The following is a 13,112-nucleotide window of genomic DNA, read 5'->3' on the forward strand; positions in this document are numbered from 1 at the left end:
GCCTTGTACTACAGCGTACAAGATGAATAAAAACGGACAGCGTCTGCCCAGCTTTAAGTCTTTGGCTCTGCCCGTCTCATTGGCCTTGTGGATTGTTACCAAAAGCCTAGTGGGGGAACTGGAGGGCAGCAGTCGAGGCACAGTCGAGGTCATGCTGTTCAGTTAAGTGAGCGTATCAGCCTGTTGAAGCATGCTCTCATATGTTTTAATCATTTGTCCTACAGGCTTTGACACAGCGGCCAAGCTCAGACACTGGGCAGCCACATCAGCAGCACACACGTCCTGAACACACACATAAACACTGAGAGTGCAGACTAACACGATGAAAACCACTGTCTCAGCTGTCTGCACTCATAAAACACATATTAACTGTGAGTAATACGGGCGTGACAGTATATTAAAAATGTGATGATGTGCATCAGGGAACTGAAAATTGGATCATAATTGATGTCTCCCAGAGGGTACTATTATTGTTTTGGTTGACATGCAGTGTATTATAGGGGAACTCCACAGATTTTTACACATCAAAATCTGTTTACAGGTCTTAGTAGTATTACCGCATATGTGGGAAAAAAAGTTGTATAAAGCCTTTATGTGGCAACAGAGGGAGCTGTGAGAAGTCTGAGCGTTGGTTGAAGACAACAAGTTTGAAAATGAAACAAATCTGGAGTTGTGGAGTTGAAAGAAGTGAGCTTACCAGACCTCTTCAGACCGCTCCTCATCTCTGCTGCAGGCTAAAGGCTTCAGGCTACATTATCATAACTACTACGAGCATAACTCAACCGAATCTCCGGCCCATAGAAATGGAATTAGTAGTAGAACGGTCATTTCCATTCAAATCAACGTAGAAGAATGGGGTCGTGTCTAGAAGGGAGCTCACAAATAACGAAATCTGATGTGAGATCTGAAAAAACTCTTGCGGGACTCGCTGCCCGACAACTTATCCTAACCTTAACTATTCAAGGTCAATACCTAACCTTAACTATTCGAGGTCAATGCCTAACCTTAACTATTCAGAGGTTCAGTGACCCTTGTTCTCCTGTTCTCTTTCCATACTCCGACCAAACTGTCGGCAGTCAAGTTGCATTGTGGGTAATGTAGGCGGCAGTGTTGACAAGGAAAAGAAGAATATGTGGAATAAAAAGACAATATCCCTGGTTCTGCTGCATCAATCTTTATCTTTTCTTTTTAACTGTTCATGATTGATGATTCAAGTTTTTCCAATAGATAAAAAACATGATGATAAAAAAAACCCAACAACAACAATGAGGATGAAGTAACAAAGCAAGCCGAACACAACAAAACAAATCAAATCTGGGCACATAACTAAGTAAAATAAGCCATACGGACAAAATGAGTCCGATAATGTTACAGGAGTGCAAAGTTAAATTGGCGGAGTACTCTTCTAAATGCCAGACGGTGTACTTAAATTACAATACATTAACATTTTGAACTGTCATGGTCTCAACTGCTTCCTGTTTACAACCTCATTTTCTTTTAAAGTTCATGTTTTTGTCCAGAAATCAATTTCTGAAGATGTTTCTTTTATGACCAGCTGTGGTTCTTGGAAAATAGTACTCACTGCCCAGATCACACATTCACTGTTTATCTTAATGAAGACAGTAAATAAGGATCCACATGCAAACAATATTTTGTTGTCATTGAAGATATTCTGTTATTTGTATTTTGCATAAAACTCTATTAGAGAAACTATTTGGTTGAGTTTGAAAAGGCAAATTTATTCCAATTTAATGCATTTGAAGGATGAAACAAGAAATGATCCACAGCCATGATTAGTTTTTAGTGAGTGTATGGAGCCGTGAGCACAGTGTCGTCTATCATACTGAAGTGTGACTTGACTGTTGCGTAACAACTCCAGATGTAAGGGTAATGTAAGAGAGGAGATTTGGTGTCCTCCGCCTCATTTCGTCTTTTCAGAGGTTTGAAACTGATTGAATTAACTGTCACAGAGCTTTTCTGCTCAGCCGTGGGCTTGTTGCTGAAAAATTGAGAATTGGATTGGATTGAAGTCATCATTCGGCTCTCACACACACACACACACACACACACACACACACACACACACACACACACACTTACAGCACACAGTCTAGTGGAGCTGTCTGTCTGGTTTGCCCATGCATGGAACTTTTCTCCCCAGTCACCACTCAGCCCTCACTCACAGCTTATGGGAGTGGAGACACATTAACACACACACACACACACACACACACGGGGATATATTCTTTATAATAGTGCAGTCAAAGCCTAAGGGGGGCAGCCCGGTCCTCGTTCAGTCAGTGTGACATGTTCTCTGCTACATCATCCATCACCACCAGCTTCTCCTTCATGCTACACTCACACATTTGTAAAACATTATATGAACACGGCCCCTGTGTGTGTCTGTCTGATTTTATTTCCTCCTCGGTATAAGACCTTAAGCCTCCCCCCGACTGTGTCCCAATTCTGATTCCCTCTGAAGTTTGCACTTCAGGTCGACTTGGCCTGTCCTTTTCCAAAGACTTTTCCTGAAAATACAGCTGAGACATGCAGTCATTTTTTTAGTTTAGTTTAGTTTTAGTAGTTTCTGAGGATGACTGCTCAATTGTTTAATGGTGCAACAATGTCCACAATGGTGGAAGAAGTATTTAGATCAGGGGTGTCGAACCATTTTTCCTCTGAGAGCAGCCGATTAGACTGTTGTCAGGCCATTAAATAGGCGTTATCAGTCGCTATAAGCACCATAGATGTGGGTCAGTAGGGGCCTACTACACCCACTAGTAGCTTTTGTCATCTATTCACATGGTAGATGACCGAAAGAAGGTATAAAAGAACACGACAGTGACTTCTAGTGACCGTAATAATTATGACAGAAGCAGAAGTGTAAGTCAGGTGAAAATGACTGTTTTTGTGAATGTAGTCTGGTGGCTTTGAAGAGAGCAATATAACAGCTTCAGTTCCCCGTCGTAAAGAGCTGTCTGACGGCGAGGTAAAGTGGTGAAAATATTCTAAATATAGCGTTTTTCTGCTGCTCCCGTCAACAAGCGTTTTACCTCGCAGTCAGGCATGCTTTTACGACGGGGAACTGAAGCCGTTACATCGCTCTCTTCAAAGCCACCAGACTACATTCACAAAAATGAAAAAAAAAAACGGAAAAGAACGCAGATGGACCCTTTAACATAAACTGCTGTAACTCTGTTAGTCCTCACTTACTCATGGAAATTATGACATTCATCCTCAGATGCAATAGTAAAATAGTTTTATAGATAATTCATAAACAACTAAAAAGAAATAAACATTTACATGAATGTGTTCCCGCTGTGCCTGTAGAACATAATGTAACGCTGCGTTAGTTCCAGCTTTTCTGAGGCTACACAGTCTCTCGTTTTGGGAGGAGGATCAGTCGTCCATCTTTGTGGGACATGATGTCCTTCAGAGACAGTGGACCCTGAATTTGGGACACAGCTACCGACTTTCATGAATATAAAGCTTGAACCGCATAAATAACAACTCTGCGGTTTTTGTTTTTGGGGGCTCCACAAGTGTGCTTTTACCTCTGGGTGAAACAAAGGGGCGTCTTTACTGCTGTGGTCCAGAATATTTACAACAAAATTGAAATTTAGAAAAGATGTGACTGGACACACACACAAACACACACACACACACACATTCAGACCAACTGTAATCTCAATATTCGTGAGGAAATCAACTGTGCTGCTTGAGTTTATTTCCTTCTTCAGAGCCCGGAAGACTTCATATGGTGTTATAACACACTCACACACACACACGCACACGTACAAACGGAGGCTTGGGGCAAGTTTATTCTCATTCTCTGTGGGAAATGATAGATTCATACTGTTTTCTGCTGTAGACGCGACACCGGTATCCATCCTCTGTGTGTGTGTGTGTGTGTTTTTGTGACTTTGTGAAGAGAAAAACAGCCATTAGCTGATAATGTTTTATTATGAAGTGTGTTTACTCTCTGTTCCTGTGCACAGAATGAATATGCAGAGGCACACTGCATCATTTGTCCTCCCACTTACTATGCGTGTGTGTGTGTGTGCGCGTGTTGACAGTCTGTTCTCACATGTACGGGTGTTTACGGCCTTATTAGCTATTAAAGTCTGATTTCAAGTGTAATAATTCACCCAGCGTTTTCCCCTCTGCAGCAGCAGCACCAGGATGTTCCTTTCATTGTACCGCGTAATTAACATTAATGCTTCGCCTGAACAGCTTTATGAGTGACTCTTAATAACAGGGAAACGGTGTTTGAACTTCTCAAGCTGAATACTGTGACTAATTGATCACTTCTTTTACTGTTGTAAACATTTAATGAAGTGCATCTTTTCCTCCTGATAAGAGCCGATTCTAAATCAAGAGCAGCGATAATGAATAATGTACAGATACATTTAAACGCCGTCTCTCCTCAGGTGACAAAGCATTAAACTTTTAAAAGCCTCGATAATCAAACGAACGAGTTTGTTCCTTCTGGCGAATGCAATTTACTGTAGATGTAAATAACGCGTTTGATGTTCCGAGGAATTGGTAATTGGTTCGGAACGCTGGGGCTCTGCCAGCGTGTGTGTGTGTTTATATATATATAGTATATTTGCGTGGAGGGTTTATTTTTGACTTTGGAAACAGCAGTGGAGAAAAACAATCTCACGGTTCATTTAGTAGCTGTTCTGGGGCTTTCGATCATATCACACGATCAGGACGAATGGGATAAACCTCTCAAATCCAGGTGTGCAAAACTTGTAGAGACCCAAGAAGATTGAATTAACCCTCTGAGACCCACAATAGACACGTTTTGTCCTTTTTTAGGGGGTACAGGGGGTCTTTAGGGGGAGATAGCAGGTCAACAGTAGATGTCACATAGAAGTGGTGTACATCATCTGAAAGCTGGGAACCTGAAGATTCATTTGAGATGCAGCTCAGCACTGTGTGTCAAGTTGTATTTGTATAAATACATTTTAAAAGTGTATAAGGGTTTAGAACATTATGATAGAAGTATATGATGGTCATTCCCATGCTCTATTATGTCTCATAAGTTGTTGCAGCAATTTTTGGTGTTGATACCATTTGTTACACACATTTGGTGCTAAATTTAACTATTTTTTCCACTCGAGAATGATAAAAATGATCAATAATCCCTCCAAAATACCACATTAAGACACCAAGACCTTGAGGAATACCATAGAAAAAGCCATGCTGTGGTTTGGAATCAAAAACTTTTGACATTTGGAGATTTCTGCAACAATTGCATTTTTTGGTGATTAGATGGCGAGCACTTCTGTTGTGTAAACTGCTCAGAAACCCCCTTATTGTCAATCTAGCTAGGAAAGCCATCCATCCTCTGAATGCTGTAGGTCTGTAGTTTGTGGGTGTACAGTTTCATGAGGCTGTGATTATCCTAGAGGTCATCACAGGTCATTTTATACAGTAAGGTCAAGTTTTTAAAAAATGGTCTCGCTACAATGAAATGTCTCCTATGGGGACCAACATCATCACACATGAATACAGTTGGGCTCATTGGATCCACAAGAGTCTCAGCTTTACAGTGATACCCAATTTATGTAATTCCAAGACTGTTTAGGGACCCCAGTATGCAGAAATATACAATTACACCATTTTAAAATAGATGAAAATAACACTTTTATTGATTTAAGATTTCATCTACAACACAATAAATTGTGGAAGAAGTGAAGGGGTCTCAATACTATAAGCCACAGTATATTTTATTTGATCTTTAGGTTCATAGTTAATTTATTTCCCATTTTACAACACAAAATATGTGTGTTTTTTTTAAACAAAGTTTGGTTTCTTTTCTTGTGACGAAAATCAGAACCAGCCGTGGATAAGAACAAGAATCAGTAACGAGGGTCAAAATCAGATTAGTTTAAATTGAATAAGCCTTCAGAAGCAGCCGAGTTGACCCGTGTCAGTGTTTGTGAGAACATTGTGAAATGTCTGGTTGTTTTATTTCTGTTCTGGTGCTCAGCCGCATGAATGGGTTCATTGTTCACTCTCTGTCTCCAGGTGAACATGCCGGAGCTGGCCTTGCTGCGCTTCGTGGTGTTAGACGACGACTACATCGGAGACGACTTCATCGGCCAGTACAGCGTGGCCTTCGAGTGCCTTCAGCCCGGCTACCGCAACGTGCCCCTGCTGGGCCTGGCGGGAGACCCCTTACCCCACACCAGCCTGTTTGTCCACGTGGCGATCACCAACCGGCCAGGAGGCGGGAAGGCCCAGCGGCGAGGTCTGTCGGTGAGGAGAGTGGGGAGGCGAGGGCGGGAGTACGTCACGCTGAGGCACACCGGCATCAAGGTGGTGGATGAGACTTTCAAACCGGCTAGTGCCCCCATCAAAGAGGCTACGGACATGCGGGAGGATGCTCAGGTGAGAGCGAATGGTCAAGGTGTTGATGAAGGTCATCGTTTCACTTCCATTAGACTTTATATAAAGTCAGTTTAACCAAATCATAAATATAACACTTACTCCTCTGGTATCCTGGCTCCCCCAGACAATTGAGACAGCTGCACCCCCCCATCCCCACCTGCTGCATCCTCATGTCTGGTCATCATATTTCCAACATTTTGGTTTAGTTCCTGTAGATGCGAACAGGAATCTACAGGATTCCTGTTCAAGCCCTAAATACAGTTTTCACCTGCCAAAAACTGATTGCAGCTCCTACCTTGTGACTGGAAGGTTTTTTCTACCTCAGAATGGTTTGATTTCATTCATGAGGATTATATCTGACAGATTATAGCCCACCCAATCCTTTTAACCTGCTGAAATTCCTTTAAAGGACCATTACAACTCATAGTTTTCACCTGCCAAAAACTGATTGCAGCTCCTAACTTGTGACTGAAAGTTTTTTTCTGCCTCAGAATGGTTTGATTTCATTCATGAGGATTATATCTGACGAAGCAAGATGTAAAAAGAGAGAGACTGGAGGGACGTAGCAGTTCAGTCAGAGTCTGAGCTGCCACATAAACACAAACACACAAACAGGAACAGATAATGTCCGTACAGCCTGTAAATTAGCTGTTTGCACAGGCTGTTCTGGCCACGCTGGATAATCCCCAAACCACCTTCTTAACTGGTTTCATTTGGAATATTTTTTGGAAGAAATTAAAGAAACTGTTCAGTGAGGATTTTGGATTATCCGGAGTAACCAGGACTTTGTCCCTGGAAAGAAATGTTTAGAGAGTTTTTCATGCTTCATTATCAAATACATAATTCCCAGAACCAGCCCAGGATGTTCTCATACACCGTTCGAATCTATGGCGGAAATGTAATATAATATGTCTAAGTATGTTTTCTTTAGTGTATAATCAACTGAACAAAAAAAACACTGGCTATAGATAAGGCCATTTTCACGTTTTCGCGTCGGCCAACGTAGTTTTCCTACACGCTTGGCACACGGGAGAAGTTTCATTTGGTTGCAGTCTGCAACCTCACTGCTAGATACCGCCAAATCCTACACATGATATCTTTAAGTGTGATCTGCATAGCTTCATTTCAAAGAAATAAAGCTGAGTAGTTTCTGTGTGAGTGCATGAACACAATTATTGGTGGTGGAATTGGCTGCAATGCAAGGACACCAGCTGAAATCTTATCTCAGGCACCAAATTGTTCAGGGGGTGGAGGCAGAAATCTCAACATCGAGGCGCTCAAATGTTTTTTTCTGTGTAGGTGAACAAAGTAGAAAAACATACTTTCTCTTTAATTGACTTGTGTGGCCAACCCCAGCTAGGCAAGTTGAAATAAAATACCAACAGCTGAGTCACTGCAGATCAAGTGTCACTCAGCTACTTTTAGGCGGTTGTTGATGAAGACGTCTGGTTATGAAGGTGAATCTGAGTAGCAATGACGGTGCTGAAATCAGACTTCTCTGTTGGGTGAATGAGAGAGAGAGAGAGAGAAGGGAGGAGGAGGAGGAGGAGGAAAGCCAGCGACAAAAGAAGGGTCAGTAAGAAGAGCGGAGGAGGATTATAAAGCTTCTATAAATACCAGCAAAAATAGAACCTGGTCTCACAGCACCCACCAGCTTATCGCTGAATACAAACAGTGTAAGGGTGGGCGTTGTGAATAGAATCCTCTTTTCTCTCTATATCTGTTTTTCGAGGTTTATATTATTATATAAATGAACACTATAAAGCCCGAAGTTTGTGGACACCCCTTCCTTTCCTGTTTCAACATGATAATCCCTCTCATGCGCAATTGAAGGAATGGCTTTCCCAGTTTGGTGTTGAAGAACTTGACTAGTTGACCTCAATCCCATCCAACACCTTTAGGATGAGCTAGAACGCCGACTGTGAGCCATACCTTACTATTATCACCCAACATCAACATCAGTACCCAAACTCACTTATGCTTATGAGGCTGAATGGGAGCAACTCCCTGCAGCCAAGAGGGGAGGATTGATAGATACCACTCTCATGACTGACAGGGAACATTTTACTGCACAATGAGTATTTTTCATACTTAAAGTGCATTTTACTGATAATACTTACATACTTTTACTAAAGTAAAGATTCTAAATATGTCTTCCACCACTGCCTAAATGTCAAATTATTCCTTTAACAACCAGGGTTTTATAATAAGATTGCCCAACTCGTCACATACCACTGCTTAATCGCGCCCTTTGGCGTCAATTTAGGATTAGGCAACAAAACCGTGAACACAGAACCGTGTGAACACGGGACAGGAACGAACATCTGATTGTAATGTGAAAGTGAAATGTGATGCACAAGACACAAACAGCGGTCTCCTGGATGAAAGTCCTATGTTTGTTGGACCCAAATATGTTTCCGCTCTTCTCCTGACTGGCTTCTGCAAGAGTTTGATTGACAGATGGTTCATCCAGTCATCTGCCCTTTTCCAAACAGTTTCTAATGACACTTTCTCAGATGATTCTGCGTAACAAACCATCTGGCAGGTCAGGTTACGTAGTTTTGGCCATGTAGTGTAGATTTATGCATGCAAAAAAAGAAGAGGGAATCGCTGGTTTTGGTGAATTCGGTCATCTGAGAAATTAAGGTATTCTCTGACAGTTCTAATATCGGCATAAAACACTCCTCGGCCATTCATATGCAACATTTCCCACAATGGTTGAATAGCCTTCTCAGTGTAAACGGTAAAGCAAAATCTCTATCGGGAGATAAATCTCCATCATCTCATGTATCACCCTAACGCTGAAACAATCTCAACCAATCACTGTGTCAGACACCACACACACACACACACACACACACACACACACACACACACACACACACACACACACACACACACACACACACACACACACACACACACACACACACGCACACTCAGTCCTACACACCAACACATTCACTCATTCACAAACTGCTTTTAATCTGCCGGCTTCAATCTCATTGTCCTTTCCCTCTGACTTGAACTCTCTCCTCCTCTCTGTCCCTGTCGCTCTGCCATGAGTCCAGCTGTGGGCTCATCTGCCACAGTCAGTTATTATTCATCATGCCTCTATTGCTTGCTGTATGTCTGCACACACACGCACGCACACACACGCACGCACACACACACACACACACACACACACACACACACACACACACACACACACACACACACACACACACACACACACACACACACACACACACACACTCGCACTTCAACACAGGTGGGGCGTGATAATCGCTAGTCCAGTTGGGGCTCTGCCAGGTGGCAAATTGCATTCTAGTGCTCGTATGTGCAGAAATAGATGTTTTAGCCTCATTATGACCCAAAACGCCATTTCAGCAGATTGACACTTGACTCTTTTGTCTCTGTCGGAGCCGCCAACAAACCCAGTTTTGCATCCCGACGCACCTGCAGCCGTTTAAAAACACTCTAAATGCTGAAATGATTTTTTTCCGCTCCACATTTTTGCCATATTGTCTTCTCTTTTGCCAAATGCGCTTAAGCTAAGGCTGATTTCACCGGATTAAAAGCGGCAATGACTGCCATATTGATTTAATTCTCAAGGGAGACAGCAGATGACAGGGGATAGGATGGGAAGTGTGTGTGTGTGTGTGTGTGTGTGTGTGTGTGTGTGTGTGTGTTGGGTGTAACACCCTTTCTGACCTTTCCCAGCTTAGTTTTACAGCCGGAACTGTACATCTGATCTAATACTATTTTCCTCTCTCCTCCTCTTCTTCCTCGTCTCTCTCTCTTTTGCCCATCCAGAGCACCACCGCCAGCTTCAAAGAGCAGTGTGGGCTCCCCATGGTGGCCAAACTCAAGCAGTGCATCCAGAGCCTGGCCACCAGGCTGCAGAGCCCCGAGGGCGCCATGGGGGCCACCATGGTGCTGAAGGAGGGCTACCCGTGTCTGGAGCCTCTGGTCAACCTCTCAGAGCCGACGCGCAAGCTGCTTACCGCCTACGACACGGTGAGTGAGACAAGGGGAAACTTGCTTTCTAACCCTTTTGTTTTCATGGTAGACTTCACCCACATGTGCTTTAATTAAAAGAGGTAACCGCTATTTTCTTACATGTTTTTGAAGTTAGATTTGTGAGAGGTGAATGCTAGTTCTTATCACTGATTGGAGAGAATAGTTCCACCTGAGAAAGTAGTGAATACCACGATGAGGCTGGCAGTACTCTCTGTTTTTCTTAATGTCATCAAACTCAACAAACTGGAATCGTCTCTGTGTCATAGTTGCTCCATTGTTCTCCAAAACTGCTAAAAACACATCAATGAACCACACGTTGCACATGGGTGACCACGTGACCATGTTTCTACAGTAGCCCAGAACGGACAAACCAAACACTGGCTCTAGAGAGAGCGTTTCACGTTTTTACGTTACCTGAAGGCCACCGTAGTTCTCCAAACTACATGAAACTGTTAACGTGAGCTGCAGAGTACAAAACCGCAGTACCACCAGCCGCCATCTGACTTCTGTTGCTCCTAAAGTACTGTTGTTATTATGGTGAGGATGACCTCTGAGCGAGGTGAACAGCGTTACCACGGTTTTGCACTCAGCAGCTCACGTTACCTCAGTTTTACACGTTGTACCTTCAAATGATAACATTTATGAATTATACTCATAAAGTACTGTCTTGTTCTTTTAGTTCTTCTAGTAATTTTACGTTATTAAAATGACTTCATCAGCGATTGGCAGGTCTCTCTGTGCTCTGTGTTCAGTTTAAAAATAAAACACAACTGGGTTAATAATACAATATGCACATTCATTAGCTCAGTTTACTCAGAAATTGGCTGCTTTTCCTAATTTTGTCTCTCAAGTTTGGTCAAAATTTATTCCATCAGAAAGTTTTAAATTGTGTTCTCTGATACCCAACACTGTTTTACTCAGTGTGCACACATACACACACACACACACATGCAAATGCTGTCCCGAGGCATTAAATATGCAAAAAGACACTCTGAGGCGACATGCATGAAACAGTCACCCACACTCCTCCTCACACACACACACACACACACACACACACACACACACACACACACACACACACACACACACACACACACACACTGGCTGCCAGCTGTGTCTCCTCCTACTCCATCTCCTCCCGCATCAGATCAGGACGAATCTCTCCCACCTGTTTCAGCGCTCGGCTATTACACCTACACACACCTCAGTACAGAGAGTGCTTCATTTGCTAACTATCACGTCAGTGGAGCTAATGATGTTTGCGTGTGATCCCAGCGAATGTGAGCCCAGCAGGTCAGTGTCAGGAAGCCACAGTTGGTGTGATCTCAAGTCGTACATCACACCTCTTTCAGCCTCTCTGGGCACACACACACACACACACACACACACACACACACACACACACACACACACACACACACACACACACACACACACACACACACCAGGCTTAGTCATCACACACTCAGCCTCCTCTCTCCCATCTCTCTCTGTTCTGCTGCCCTGCAGCCAGTCGTCTGTTCTTTTCTTCCTTCCTCCAGTTTATTTACTCAGATTCTTCATTCAAAACAAACTTTATGCTCTGTGTTGCTTTCCAGCTCTGAACCAAATCAATCCCACTTGTCCTTTTGCACTTCAGAATCAGGTTTATTGCAAACTAAGTTTTCACATACAAAGAATTCGCCTCAGTATCTTTTAGTGTAGGGCTGCAACTAACGATTATTTTCATTATCGAATAATCTGCCGGTTATTTTCTAGATTAATTGAGTAATAGTTTGGTCTATAAAATGTCAGAAAATAGTACAAAATGTCCATCTCAGTTCCTCAAAGTCCAAGGTGATGTCTTTAAATGTCTTGTTTTGTCAGTCTAAAACCCCAAAATATTCAGTTTAATGTGATATAAAACAGAGAAAGTGAAAAATTGCTTAATAATCAATTATCAAAATACTTTTTAGAGAGAGCAATTATTTTTCAGTCCATCGTCGACTAATCGTTGCAGCTGTATCTTGGTGTAGTAAGAGAAAAGACAAAGAAGTACTACAAAAGTCAAGCCTTACATATTTAGTGTTTTTTTGAAACCCAAAGAGTTCAGGTGTTTTGAAGACGGGTTGTATTGAGTGTATTTCCTACAGTAGATGACAGTCGGCAGACCGCCAGTTTGGAGAAGCAGACAGGAGTTACCGCATGGAAGCAAAGCAATGTACTGCTGTGGACGGGGTCGGCAGCAAAACATATTTTAGACAGCTAAAAGAAAGGCCCAACTAAAAAAAATCAATATCATGTTAAGTGTACGATATATTTATAATATTTTCACCACTTTACCTTGCCCTCAGTCAGCCCTCTCCGACGGGGAACTGAAGACGTTGTATCCATCTATGCTCTCGCCAAAGTAACCAGACTCCATTGAAAAATCCTGTAATTTTACCTCGCAGAACACAGGGGTTTGCTGGCCTACCGCTGCCTCGATCGGTTAGTTTGTTTGTGTTATTGTGTGACTTTGTTGAATCTGAACTAACCAAAGTCACACAATAATAAAAGCAAACTAACCGATCGAGGCAGCGGTAGACCAGCAACTCCTGTGTTCTGTGAGGCAAAACTACTGTTTTTTTCAATGGAGTTTGGTTGCTTTGGCGAGAGCATAGATAAAGGGCTTAAGTTCCCCTCGGAAACATAGACTGTAT

General features: G+C 42.6%; 1 protein-coding gene across 2 annotated transcripts in view; it reads left to right on the forward strand.

Moving 5' to 3' along the window:
* The window catches only part of plcl1 (phospholipase C like 1), a 275,924-nt gene that overhangs the window by 77,029 nt on the left and 185,783 nt on the right, over window positions 1-13,112 (forward strand). For both annotated transcript variants that reach the window (XM_074657601.1, XM_074657600.1), the window contains 2 exons: window positions 6,040-6,402; window positions 10,222-10,425. In XM_074657601.1, the coding sequence (XP_074513702.1) occupies window positions 6,040-6,402; window positions 10,222-10,425 (567 nt within the window). The remainder of the gene's footprint in view (window positions 1-6,039; window positions 6,403-10,221; window positions 10,426-13,112) is intronic.

The sequence above is a fragment of the Sebastes fasciatus genome, chromosome 14, assembly GCF_043250625.1.
Source record: "Sebastes fasciatus isolate fSebFas1 chromosome 14, fSebFas1.pri, whole genome shotgun sequence".
NCBI lineage: Eukaryota > Metazoa > Chordata > Actinopteri > Perciformes > Sebastidae > Sebastes > Sebastes fasciatus.